This window comes from Barbus barbus (genome assembly GCF_936440315.1).
Source record: "Barbus barbus genome assembly, chromosome: 22".
Classification (NCBI taxonomy): Eukaryota; Metazoa; Chordata; class Actinopteri; order Cypriniformes; family Cyprinidae; genus Barbus; species Barbus barbus.
In genome coordinates, this window is record NC_136750.1 from 18,641,950 (window position 1) to 18,656,454 (window position 14,505).

Genomic DNA, 14,505 nt, shown 5'->3' on the forward strand with positions numbered 1-14,505 from the left:
TATGATGGAATCATCAAGCTCTGTTTAAAGGGATAGTCTCCTGTTACCTCTGTGTGGATAAACACAGCATGGTTTATATTATACGCTGTGAATGGAATAACGTTTATGCCAATCTCGTGCTACTGTTCTATTTAATGTTCTTTATAGCATACTGTTTTAATGTCCCCTGTCTCACTGGAAAAATAAATTTCGAGCCTAACAAAAAATGTTGTAGTAGGCTATACTAGAGAATACTTGGCAGCTATAACTCAGTTAATGACAAAAATCGGTTCCCATTCAAACATTCAACCCCAAGCAGAGGTGGGGGCAAGTCACACATGTTCAAGTCTCAAGTCCCTACCATCAAGTCTCAAGTCACAGTACAAACTAATCAAGCAAATCAAGTCACGTCAGTGGCTCACCTCAAGTAAGTCAAGTGAGTCCTGATAAAGGTCAAGTCAAGTCACATTATCAAACAGGAACAAATATATTTTTGCCACACGACCTTATTCATTTTTTCTCAGAAATTAACTTTTTTAATTATACATTTTAAATAATAATGTTTTAAATATAACATTTTGAAAATAGGCAAAATACTATTTGTATACCGATAAGTCTGTAATTGAGAAAATATTGATAAAAATACAAGATAAAAATATGTATCTCATATTTATGTTTTATTGAGTTTGACCATCCTAGGAGACACAGATAATATTTAACAGATATTTGAAAATGATTTTGCATTAAATATCTCCAGCGAAGCCTGGGATTCAGTCTGGGAGCCCGCTAAAGAATATCAGTGTGTAACAAAACATGCTATTCAGTTTAAAATAATATGCTGACTACAAATCATCCCTTATAGGCCTATAAGAAATAAAATGGACCCAAAATTGTCATCGGATATAGACACCCAATTTGGACAGTTTCTTTCACTTTGCATGATTGCCTACATTGTTCTTGAAAACTATTGTCATCATGGCTCAAAACAAGAAGCCTGATGTTAATGTTTATGCATCTTCCCCATGTAACTTATCGATTTCTTTGATTTTATCTTAATAAGAACTAAACTGACAGCTGTGCATTTATGGTCTGCCTAAGCTTTTTGTTTTGTTTTGTTTTTGTTTGTTCTGTTGGGGGTAAAAAATTAAAAATATGGAATATGAAATTCAATGATAGACCGTCCATATATGGAATATCCTATAGGAACGTTGTTTTTAAAGTATTCCAGAATCTTTTTACACGCTCTTTCACAGATTGGAGAGCCTCTGCCCATCTCTACTTCTGAGAGACTCTGCCTCTCAAAGACATCCCTTTTATGTTACAGACTTGATGTCAATTAACTTAATTATTTGCTAGATGTTCTCCCAGCTGAATTTTTTCAAAATGTCTTGCTTTTTCAGCCCTTCGTTGCCCCCGTGCCAACTTTTTTGAGACCTGCAGCAGGCATCAAATTTGAAATGAGCTCATTTAGTGGATAAAAGTGTACAATTTTTCAGTTTAAACATTTATGTTCTCTATGTTCTATTGTGAAAAAAATATTGGCTCATGTGATTTGAAAGCCTTTTAGTTTTCATTTTATTCAAATTTAAAAAATGTCCCAACATTTCCAGAATTCGTGTTGTATTTAAAAATCAACAATACACAAACACAAAAAGGTTTTGTGACTGCATGTCCAGTTTTCAATTATGTTAAAGGTAACAGGTGCATTTAACAAACCCTTAAGATGGTCCTTGGAGACACTGAGCAATCAAATCATCTATTCAATGTGCAAATCTTTAACACAAAAAGAAACTATAACAAACTATATTTTTACTCAACATTATAGCAATGGATGATGCTTGATTTGAAAATGTTTAATTCTCTTTTAAACTTAATTACTGATTCCTAGTTTTCATTGCATCCTGCTGAGGCATTTGCTGAACATAGCTTGGAAAACCACCATATCTGCAGAAACACAATCTCCTTGACAACAAAAATATATAGTATATATTTAGTATAAAAAGTAGCAATTACCCATTAACATGATTAAACTGGCTGCAAACATTCTAGCATTTGACTTTGAAAGAAACCCCATTATTAACACAGATTGAGCAAAAGATGCTGATACCAACAAAATGTTTGGCCTTTCAAGTTTAGATTTAACTCCAAAAATCAGAGATAACACAGTCAGCCTCTCATTTACAAAATTCCCTTTGAAAAAACAGTGCGTTTTTTAGCAAACAGCAGATGTGTTGTGAAGGACGGTTAGTTTACTCACTGACAGCTATGCCATGAGCACTGTGAATAGCTTTTACAGGGCAGCTGTGTGAAAGAAGTCAAAGGTCCTCTTCTTATCTTCAAATGTCTGTTCAATTGGTGTCATGGCACTCCCTGCCTTCATCTGCCATATTGGCTAATGTTGAAAGGGCTAAAATACAGGAAAGAAGACCTTCAGAAGGAGAAAAAATAAAACGTTTTGGTGGGCTGCCAAACCAGTCCACTGTTACAAGGCTGAATTTACTGCAAAGATGAAAATATAAATAAAACACTTTGTCGTGGTCTGCAATTGGATATTAGCCACTGAGCCGGCCCATATACAGAATCTGCGTGGGCAGAACTCTGCAGATTTGGAACGCCCCTCATTCATCAAGTTCTATACTGCACATCCGACACCTCCGCGTGTCTGTTTATTAAATATTTTGGGTAATTTAATGATGCTTTCGGGTACCACCGTGGTAGTCTCAGCTATTTTTAACATTTTACCCATATTTAATTCCATTCTGCAAGATTCCACTGCAAAATCACTGCAGAAAAATGCTAATACTGCAGATTCCAAAATGACAAAAATGTTTATCAAGGTCATAAAAAACCTAACCTTAAAGGCAAACCATATAGTTCAGCAGGAAATGCATTGAAAATGTAGGAGGAAATCATTTAATTGTAGCTTACACATAGGGAGTAGTAAATACCCAGCAGTGCTTTAAAGCTCCACTTAACTCTGGCGACCTGGAGGTAAGAGGCATTTGGAACATTTTAGCCAGCTGTTATTTAAGGTTCTCATCACAGTGATTGTTTATAATTGTCCTGTCAACAGCACTGTCTATTTTTAAGGTTTCTGCCCCTGTTTGAAGTCATGCACTTGGTGACAGACAGATACACATGCCTGGAGGTGAAGTTTGTGCTATATATACACTACAGGAATTCCGAGTGGACACCTAAGGCCCTGTGGCTCCATAAAGGTCTTTTTATATAGCACACTGCTAAGGTTCGACAACTCTATCACAGTATTGGATATGTGGATGCATTGGATTGGATCCATTTTGGCCTGCTTGTTTAACTCTATACATAGCGCACTCCAAGTAATGTTAATAACTGACAGTTTGTTATACTACTCTGAAATCGCTCAAGAAATGTAACCAATAAGATAAGAGGAAATAGAGAGGGGAAATGAAAGTATAAAATGACAGGAAAGGAAAATGTCTTGTGAAGTGAAAGTCAAAGTTAATGATAATGGCAGAGACAATTGCAAAGGGAAAATCAGACGTGTCATCATCATGTCTAAGTGTAATGCAAGATGAAAGTGATGGAAAAATTGACAAAGTGACAGAAGAAAAGTGATGAAGGCATTATTTAGGAGCTCACAGCAGTGTTCAGACCCAAGAAAGAAAGTAAAATCAGGAGAGGACAGGTGCATTTGAATAAAGATGAGGACGATAGGCTCCTCTCCACTCCTGAATACCACACACTTACCATCGACTTTGAGTGGACGGGGGAGGACATGAATAGAAATGAGTGTGGCTACCTCACTATACTCCCACTATGCCTTTACGTGGAAAGGGTGATATGCATTACGTGAATGTTTAAAGGATTATTTCACTCAAAAATGAAAATTCAGTCATCACACCCTCACGTTGGTCTAAACAAGGGACTTTCAAGCTTCAAAAACGACACAAAAGTATACAAAATATACGATGTTACAACTCATCAGCCTTCTGAAGCCAAACATAATATAGCTTTGCGTTAGGAAAAGACTGAAATTTAAGTCATCACTCGTTGATAATTCTTTTCACATTTCCGGGGTTTTAATGCCAAGGTAAGAAATGTATAGCGTTATACATGTACATTAAAAGTTTAAAAATTTAAATATAAAAAAGGTTGCTAGATTTATGATGTTAATAACTGTGGAAACATATCACAGTCTCTGAAAAGGGTCCATGGATGGAATTGAACATGGAACAACAGAACTAATTTGTGAACAAATCTCTCAGGTTTTGTGAATTCATTGGTTAACAATTGCACTGGATAGATCTGACTGAAAAGATGGCTCGTTCATGAATCTGAATTCTCTACTGAAGCACAAGAAGAACATCAGTTTTTTTTTTTTTTTTGGAAATTCATGTTGCTGTTTTGTCATTTTTTAAATTCTGCAGCTCACATCCTCATTCATTATACTGAAAAGAGTGGCCAGGATAGAATTAAAAAAAATGTACCTTTTGGGTTAGTAATGACAATCTTAATTTTTGGTGTGCACTGTAACTTTTTAAAGAGATAGTCCACCCAAAAAAATAAATAAAAAATAAAAAGGACCCACTTTATATTAAGTGGTATTGGCTACCATGTACTTGCATCAAAACATAAGTACAATGTACTTATTGTGTTCATATTGCTATTGAGGTGGGTTACTGGTAAGGTTAAGGAAATGTTTGGTTGTATGGGTGGGTTAAGGTGTAAAGGATGGGTCAACAGTGTAATCAAATGTAATTACATAAATTAATTACATGCAGGTATTTTTAAAATATAAGTATAATTTAAAAATGTAATAAGTGTACCAAATGACTCATTTAAATTTAAGTACATAGTAGTTAAGGCCACTTAATGTATAAGTGGGACCAAAATAATTTGTCATCATTTACTCACCCGCATGACATAAAATATTTATACATATAGAGTTTTGAAACAAGTAAATGACAGAATTTTCATTTTGGGGTGAACTGTTTCTTTAAGAGTTCAGCTATGCATGGAGTACCTGCAAATGCCATGTACTCTGTGATATGATTGTTTCTCTAAGCTCATATATGCGCATTTATTTATGCCTGTACCAGTTTATTGGTGTGAAACACAAAAAAGCTCACAGTGCTAAGCTTTGAGAACATTGATTAAGTGAGGGAATTATGCCAGTATCATTCAAATTCCCACCTGCAGAGTCTGATGTTTGCACAGGACAACATCAGAACACAGAATAGCTACTCATCTCCATTTGGGAAATAAGCAATGCAGCAGCGAGGCAGGGGACTGCTGTGGGTGTCAGCCATTACAGAAATCTGGAGAGATGCGTGGAACATGCTGAACATCCTTCTAAATGGTAGTCGAGCAGCAGGAAATGGCAGTAAACAAACTTTGTGCCCACACAGGCCTACGCACAGGTAGAGGGAAGACTGAATTATGTAAACAAGACCATTATCTTCAAGTGAAAGGATGAACAAGTTACCACCCATGCTATCAAAAGACCCAACATGGTTTTTCAGGAAAAATAACAAACTGAGAATTGACATCAAACACAAACAGTACTGTGATTTAGTCTGAAATACATACAGTGGCATGCGAAAGTTTGAGAACCCCTTGCCGATTCTGTGAAAATGTGAATAATTTGAACAAAATGTGACCCTAGACCACAAAACCAGTCATAAGTAGCACAGGTATATTTGTAGCAATAGCCAAAAATACATTGTGTGGGTCAAAATTATCGATTTTTCTTTTATGCCAAAAATCATTAGGATATTAAGTAAATATCATGTTCCATGAAGATATTTTGAAAAATATAAATAATATAAATCAATTTTTGATTAGTAATATGCATTGCTTGGGCATCTTTAAAAGCGATTTTCTCAATATTTCGATTTTTTTTTTGCACCCTCAGATTTTCAAAGAGTTGCATCTCAGCCAAATATTGTCATCTATCATAACAAACCATACATCAATGCAAATCTTATTTATTCAGCTTTCATATTATATATAAATCTAAATTTCACAAAATTTACCCTTATGACTGGTTTTGTGGTCCAGGGTCACAAATAAGAGAGATCATGTTTTGAACTGAACTTTTGAATGGGGTTATTTTAATCATTTCAGCTATTTTTTGTCTTGTGGACTAAATGTAAACATCTTTTATGTCAAATATCTTACTTACGACAGTACTAAATAAAAAATAACATGCATTTTGTATTTCTCTTATTTTTTAAAATTATTCACATTTCACAGATTCTGCAAGGGGTTCCCAAATTTTTGCATGCAACTGTATATTTGTTGATTTTGCTCATTGTTTTTGTCATATTATGTTTGTTTTAATGTTTTTAATGCTGCTTTTGATTAATTTAATGCATCCTTGCTGAATAAAAGTATTAATTTCTTTCAAACAAAAAGGCATGTAACTCATCCCATTTGTGGTACGGCCAGCAGTGATACCTCAAATCATGCAAGAGAGATGTGCTATTACTTTTCTATGCTATATGACTTACCATTTTGCCTGGAGGATGATAAAATGAGTAAACAAAATCTCATAGACATTGAATAAAAAAAAAAGAAAAAAAAAAAAGACACGGATCCATATCGAGAGATGAGACATTTTGGGGTTGAGCAATCACCCATAACACCCTCGCAACTGCTTAGCAATGCACTAAAAAACACTCAAAACACTTTTTAAACGGTCAAGCAGCACACATTTTTTTAAATGATGAAATTCTGCAGCTACAGGACTTTCATTGTCAGTAGAAGATCTCGCAGATTATTATAGCTCTGAAAAGGGGAAGGATTCATGCAAGACTCACTACAGTGATTCAGAGATACGTGACTTAAACCCTGCTGATCCCTTTCCTAGATGGTATTTCAAAAAAAAGACTGTGGTGGGGTGGAGCTTAAATTGTAGGCCTATATACATCAAGGGAGGCATAAGCTAGCAAAGAGAGATGGGGAAGAGGAAAGCCATAAGAGGTGAAGCAATTGGGGATCATGTGACACTTTCATGAGCCAAGTCGCACATTAGTTGAGCTCCGTGTATATATTACAGTCTTTTACTGTTGTTCGTCTTCTTTTTTTTTTTTTACATTTGGGGTAGTTTTTTCGTTTGTCGTTGGTCTGGAGGTCACGCAGTCGGAAACTCGCTTATCTTTCACCATCATCCTCGCCAATTAAGAAGAAAACACAACCAGCAGCCGCGGCGGGCTGAGCCGACATTGAAGACAATATGGCGGTCACTATAAAGCGATTTGAGGACATTTTGAAGGCTGAATTAGCAGCAATGCGCACCAAATTCGCCTCTCACATGACTACAATCCAGAATATATGCTCTAAAGTTGGCTTTTTAATTGGGGAACAGAGAGAGCAGAAAAAAGTGATCGGCGAACACACTGGCCAAGCGCTAAGTGACTGATTTACAGGACCGCAGCAGACACAGTAATCTCCGCCTGCTGGGACTACCTGAAGGGGCCGAGAAGGATGACTCGATCGGCTTTCTGAAACGGTCTCTGCCGATTTGGATCCCATCATTTGTGGGCAGAGATATCGAGATTGAACGCACGAATCGAGTTTACTCCAGAGCTTCAACGGATCTCTCCAAACCGCGAGTGTTTCTCTTCAAACTGTTACGCTACAACGACAGGAATTTGATCCTTAATGAAGCAAGACACCACAGTCCTGTGAAAGCGGGTGACGGTGTGATGTTGAGCGTTTTCCCCGACTTCTCTCCCGCGACGGCAAAGAAGCGGAGCTCCTTCAGTGCAGTACGGAAGGAATTGAAAGAGGCAGGTCTGCAGACCTTTCTTCAGTATCCAGCTACGCTGAAGATCGTCATGAAACACGGCGAGACCAAACTAATGCACTCACCGGACGAAGCGCGTAAATTCCTGAGCTCCATTCCCACTCTTTATTCTCCTGGGATGGACGTAGCATAAGGGTTTCATAATACAGAGTGACTCGACTTCTGATTTAATGATCTAGAACTTCATGTATCAATCGGCTACTGGCAGTTCTTCATGTAAGCAAGGAAACTTGGTATCGCTAATGAACAGTTTTTAATGTACATGATACAATTATTTATGTTTGTTTCCTCGTTATGGAAAGTACACATTTTATTTTATTTTTTTTAACCCCACTTTATCACTCGATATTTACTGAATTCAAAGTTATTCTGTTCTCTTATAATAGGGCTAATGGCGGTGTTCTAAAGAATGGGACTGGCTGTCATGTTACTGTCACTGATTAAGACAGGGGAGGGCTGCAGCCTGGGGTTTTCACCCCAGTCTGTAAAAGTTTTATGGGGTGGGTTTTCTTTATGTTAATGGCTTTTTAAAGGCAGACGCGAGTTAATTCATTTGCAGTGGTATAACTTTCTCTCATTTGTTCAGTTCACTTATTTGTTTGATAGTAATGACTGAAATTAATATAAGTTGTGGTGTCAATGGTTTAAATGGCCCCCATAAACGTACAGGTTTTTTACAACTACTGCGACGAAAAAAGTTGACATTGCTTTGATCCAGAAAGCTCATTTGTGGATGGATGATGTTCATAGATGCAATAATAGATATTACGTGGTGGTCTCTTTTGCTACGACTGACAATAAAACTAAAGGTGTTTTGATAACTGTTTGAAGAAATTTAAATGTTTCCATTTTTGACAGAAATGGTGATAATGCTGACGGAATTGCCTGTACATCCCTTTATGGAAAGTAATTCTCCCTGATCCTAACTGATAATTCTGTTGTTTTTGTATTCATGTGTTGTTTTTTGTTGCTTTCTTTTCATGTACTTGAGTTTGCCTTTTAAATAAAATAAAAAATTGTTCACAAAAGAGGTGAAGCAATTAATTAGCAGGTCAAAATAATTAACATTAAGACACAGTTCATTTAAAAAGAAAGTGTCCAAACTCAATGACATGATTTATTTCTGTCAGTGAAACACAATTAAAATGACGGCAGGGTAACTGCCATACAACCACTCTTAACAATATAATTCTTAAGACAATATAAATTCTTACGCTCTTCTATTTTACCATCAAAAAAAAGAAAAAGAATATACCTGAATGCCTATGTGTAAAGAGCATGACTACAGGACGTTTACATTTACAAAAAATCCTCACTGTCAGAACAAAGATGTGAATTATGCTAAATAATTCAGTATAATCTGTGTATTTTAATGAGGTTTTCTTTCCCATTAATGTCACTCTTATCAAATGGTTAGGATGTACCTCAATTAATTATAAAATGAGGTTTTTGAGGAATTGCTTGAAGTCCTTGAGAAGAAAAACATCCTGAGCTGTTCCTCTTTCATATTAAAGACCTGATAACGTGGACATGAAATATTGGACAAAGGAAGAGTGGAAGAAGCAAAAGACAATATGGGAGCTGCACATTCAGATTGTGAAAGCAGAGCAGTTTTGTTTTGGGGGGCTACAGGTTATTCCACCTATACGAAACAGGAAACTGAGAGTGTATGCAGGGTGTGTGTGAATATGGGACAGTCTGTGGTTTGATCAGTGAATGTGTCTGCTCTCTCCTCTTGTCACCGTTTCATGTTGCTCAGACGCACACTCTTCTCCAACTCAAACTGCCGGTGGTCCACTCGCTCTAGGAAGTTCTTTCTCTCCACGTAACTACAGACACAGAGAGCAGAGACAATGAGGACACTGAGATAATGGTGGAGGAAAACACAAGTAAACAAGTTCTTAGCAAGAACGACACTGACACAAACCCTGGTTTGCTGTTTCTTGTGTCTGTGTGAGTTCAATGACTGCATACATTGAATATCATCTTTTTTGCAATTGTACACTACATCTCCAGTAATGCTTTCCTAAAGCTTCTTTCTGTGCTTTTGTTGCCGTTTCCCACTGTGTCTTGGAATGAAGCACACTGGCGGTGAGTGGACAGTGGGTTTTTGGTAAATGTCAGCACTCTGGTGGTAAAGTGTTTTCACACACATATTTGTTTCTTTTTTTAGGCATGCTGGCTTCACGATGCTATTACCTGTCACAAGTGGTTTGCAATTGTAAAGGGCCAAAGAATTTCAGATTTTGGATGTTTTCCTTTTCTAATATACCTAGTTCAGGTTTACTCGCCCTCATATTGCTCCAAACCTGGATTGACTTAAGTTCTTCTGCAGAACACAAAAGACATTTTTAAAAACATTTCTGTTTTTGTCTATGTAATGAAATTCGATGGGGTGCAATTTAATTTTATGGACAAAAAAAAGAAAAACACTGTATCTTCTTTTGTGTTCCACAGAGGAAAGGAAGTCACAAAGGTTGGATATATTGCATAAAGTCAAGCTCAAATGATCAAAGGCCAGAATTTGTCTTGGACAGCACAATAGGAGCAAACTGTATCCATTCAATGTCGGAGGTTATAGGTGCATGTATGCAGCCTCACTGTTTATTGTCATTACAAGACTCGCCGGTAGTCAGAGTAAGAGCAGATGCTGAGGACAAAACAAATAAAATGGCCTTTCAGGCTGACATCATCTGGTTTTGTGGTTTTCTTCATAATAGTCTGGGTTCAGGTTCAGGGAGCTGGCTGATGATCAGCAGAGAAGGGCATCTCCTACACAAAGCTTTATGTGAGGTCTAAATGAATTGTAGTCTAGAGCACTGTGCACACTAGGAAAACCCTCGGAGCAGCTGCAACGCAGACATGTGAGGCTATGGAGCAGAGACTGAAAATTTTATTAGATATCAAATCACGCCCCTGCCAATGATGAAAAGAAGACAGAGAGCAAAAACTGATTGCCTGTGTCTTGTTTGAAGTCCTAATGGGATCTCTGTGAAACACACAAACACCCACATATTTACAAAACACAATCTGAAAGACAGTGGGTTTAAATGGCTCATATGATGCTTTTTTTTTCAGTTGGCATAAAATGAAATTTTACACATTTTTAAATTCTATTGATCTTGTTGTGGATGATTCCATGCATATGTTTTTATTTATTTTTTATTTGTTTGTCATTTTTATTAGTTTTATTAAATATTTCTATTTAGCTGTAATTTATTTTTATTTCAGTTTTAGTAAAGTTCACTTAAATCCTAACACTGTACCCTTACAATACATTCATCTGCCACCATATTTTGAATGCAACGCCCAAAAAACAACTGATGGATTGAAGTCCCCATCATACATATTTTCTTTTTTGGTAATTATTTTGCACTCAACTGTATATCACAATACACACGAAAAGAGCTGTTGATACTTCAGTTTCATCGATGCTTTAATTCTTAATTTTTCTCCACTGTGGTACTTAATGAGCATAATATCCAGTCAATTTTTGGCATCAAAACAGTAATAAATGTATGCCCACTTTATCTGACCTTTACCATTGCACTGGTCTTTTTTCCTTGCTGTTGGGTCCAATATAGCTTGAGCTGGCAGCTTTTTTTTTTTTTTTAAAGAAATCCATTGTGCAATTACACTGCGGTTTACAGGTTCACATGATTAAATATGACGCTCAGTCTGTTCAGGGTAAAGTGAAATTATCAGGGACTCATTAGGAGGATCTGCAGAGCAGTAGGTGCTACACACACCCAGGAACAGCACAGGCTTTTCAACATTTTACTCTTTTCATTTGTCCGTCTAGGAATAACAGTATGTTTCCTATTATATTTCTAAACAGAATAGTCATCTTTGAACAAGTAATTTTGTTGGAAGGGAGGATGTTTTGCATTCTAGAAAAATGCAGTATACAATTCAATAGCATACTAAATTCTTTTTAAATGAAGGAACAGTTGTTTTTTTAATGATATGACCCATTTAGATTTTTGTTTACCTAGTTAAATTCTGTAAACACTCAGAGAAACATTGTGCATTCTGCCTGCAGCATTTGAAGAGCACAATCTGTCACATGTCCGCTCCGTTCCCCCTTAATCCCAGCAGAGGGTCACTCTCCCCAGTGTCTCAATCCCAGGATGCTCTGGAAGCTCTGATGCCCAACCAACCATTTGCCTCCAGAGACATGAGGCCCTGGGTTTACAAACTCCATTAGCTCTGACAGATCTGGGTGCATTTGTTGTCCTATATTTTGTGAAAAAAATAAGATCTTCAACCATCAGTCTCACACTGAAAACAGTCCTGCGGGCAAACAGTTTGGCCTAGCGGTCTGTGCACTATGCTATTCTATGGTCTATGCGTCCTCCACACCCTTCAGCGATCCTCCTCTTAAACCACATCCCTCTCAGAGAAACAGAAATATGGAAACAGTGGCAGACCATAATTTTGTCTGCTTTATTTTTAAACCCCCAGGCCAGGTTTTTAATTTAGTAACTGTTCCACTCCCTACAACTGTCTGATACAGAACTAACAGTTCTTTTCATCCATATATTAAAAATGAGAAATGTGTGCAGTGAGATTTAAATGAATAGCTTACCCAAAAATGTAATTTCTGTCATCATTTAATTTCTTATTACAGGTTATTCCATCTATATAGTTTCTTATTGCATAACTGTATGATATTCCTCAGATTTTAAATGATGTTTTCTGTTTTTGTCCATATAATGAAAGTCAGTAGAGTCTAAACAATGGACCCCACTGACCATCAAAAATCTTTTCTGTTTCACAGAAGCAAGCAAGCCAATCTTAAAGGTTTGGAACAACATGAAGGTGAGTAAATGATGATAAAATTAAGTTTTGGCTTAACTATTTCTATAACTTTCTATAACTATAACGCGACAAATGCATAGTAAGGGAGTAAAACAGAATGGCAACTGGATGCACAAATTATGTCATTATACAGTGCCCTCCAAAAGTATTGGAACAGTAAAGACAAAATTGCACTGTTGGCTGTGGAGTCAAGACATTTACAAATATGATTAAAAGATGAATGTGAGACAAAACTACAGAATGTCACATTTTATTATTAGCCGTTTCAACACATATATGTTTTACCAGCTAAGAAGTTCAGCACTTTTAGAGTTTCATCCCTCTATCTGATGTGAGCATAAGTATTGGAACAGTTGTCTCACAGGTCTTTCTAAGTGATCAGCTGTGTCCTGTTGCATTAATTCTTCAGATATTAAAAGCAGGGAATGTGTCGTATCCGTTATATCCATTACTTCTGCATTCTGAATCTTGCATTCGATGATGACGCACACAAACCAGGATGAAGATGAGGGAGCTGACTTTGAGAGAAAAGCAAGCAATTTGGATGCTAAAAGAAAAGGAGGAAGTCAGTTAGAGCTCTAGCAAAAGGGCATGGAGAAATCAAGAGTTTGGAAACCACCAGCGACACCAGCAACCAACAACTACCTGATCAGCTGAGAAAACAACAGTAGTTGATGACAGACAAATCATAAAAGCTGTGAAAATGAACCCTAAAAGACGTGTCTGTAAAATCACCAACAACTTCCAGAAAGCTGGGGTGATGCTCTGACAATCTACTGTCCTCAGGAGACTTTGACACAGAATTACAGATGCTACACAGCAAGATGCAAACCTCTGACCAGCACCAAAAATAGAAAGGCAAGATTAGAGTTTGCAAAAAAGCACAAAGGTGAGCCAGAAGAGTTTTGGAACAGTGTTTATGGACCGATGAGACAAAGATGAACCTTTATCTAAGTGATGGGAAAGCAAAAAAAGGGAACTGCAATGATCCCAAGCATACAGCCTCATCTGTAAAGCATGGTGGAGGTGGTGTCATGGCATGGGCATGCATGGCCGCCTCTGGAACAGGCCCTCTCAACTTTACTGATGACTTAATGTATGATGACAGTAGCAGAATGAATTTGGAAGGGTACAAAACCATCTTGCCTACCAATATTCAAGAAAATGCCACCAGATTCATTGGGAAGTGCTTCATATTGCATCAGGACAATGACCCAAAACACCCTGCCAGTTCAGTCAAGGAATTTATAAGGGCAAAGAAATGGAAAGTCTTAGATTGCCCAAGTCAATCTCCAGATTTAAATCCAAATGAACATGAATTTCACCAGCTGGAGAGGAGAGTAAAGGCAGAAACTCCCCAAAACAAGCAACAATTGGAATTGGCTGCATTAAAGGCTGGAATAAGCATTTCAAAGGATGAGACCAAGAGTCTGGTGATGTATATAAATAATAGCTTTTAATCTTTTATATCTGCCTTATGTTCAACTGTCCCAATACTTATGCTCACATCAATGAGTGGGATGAACTCTAAAAGTGCTGTTCTTCTTGGGGAAGTTGTGGCCTAATGGTTAGAGAGTCAGACTCGTAATCCAAAGGTTGCGGGTTCGAGTCTCGGGCCAGCAGGGATTGTAGGTGGGGGGAGTGAATGTCCAGCGCTCTCTCCACCCTCAATACCACGACTGAGGTGCCCTTGAGCAAGGCACCAAACCCCCAACTGCTCCCCGGGCACCGCAGCATAAATGGCTGCCCACTGCTCCGGGTGTGTGTTCACTGCTGTGTGTGTGTGTGCACGTTGGATGGGTTAAATGCAGAGCACGAATTCAGAGTATGGGTCACCATACTTGGCAGTATGTCACTTCACTCACTTTTTATTTGGTAAAACATGTGTGTGTTGAAACGGCTAATAATAAAAT

At 37.4% G+C, this 14,505-nt stretch overlaps 1 protein-coding gene across 2 annotated transcripts in view; it reads right to left on the reverse strand.

The window, feature by feature from the left end:
• Positions 1-6,918: 6,918 nt before the first annotated feature.
• Positions 6,919-14,505, reverse strand: part of LOC306888373 (craniofacial development protein 1-like) — a 41,531-nt gene continuing 33,944 nt past the window's right edge. For both annotated transcript variants that reach the window (XM_079446612.1, XM_079446611.1), the window contains one exon: positions 6,919-9,600. In XM_079446612.1, the coding sequence (XP_079302738.1) occupies positions 9,510-9,600 (91 nt within the window). In that variant the 3' untranslated portion in view covers positions 6,919-9,509. The remainder of the gene's footprint in view (positions 9,601-14,505) is intronic.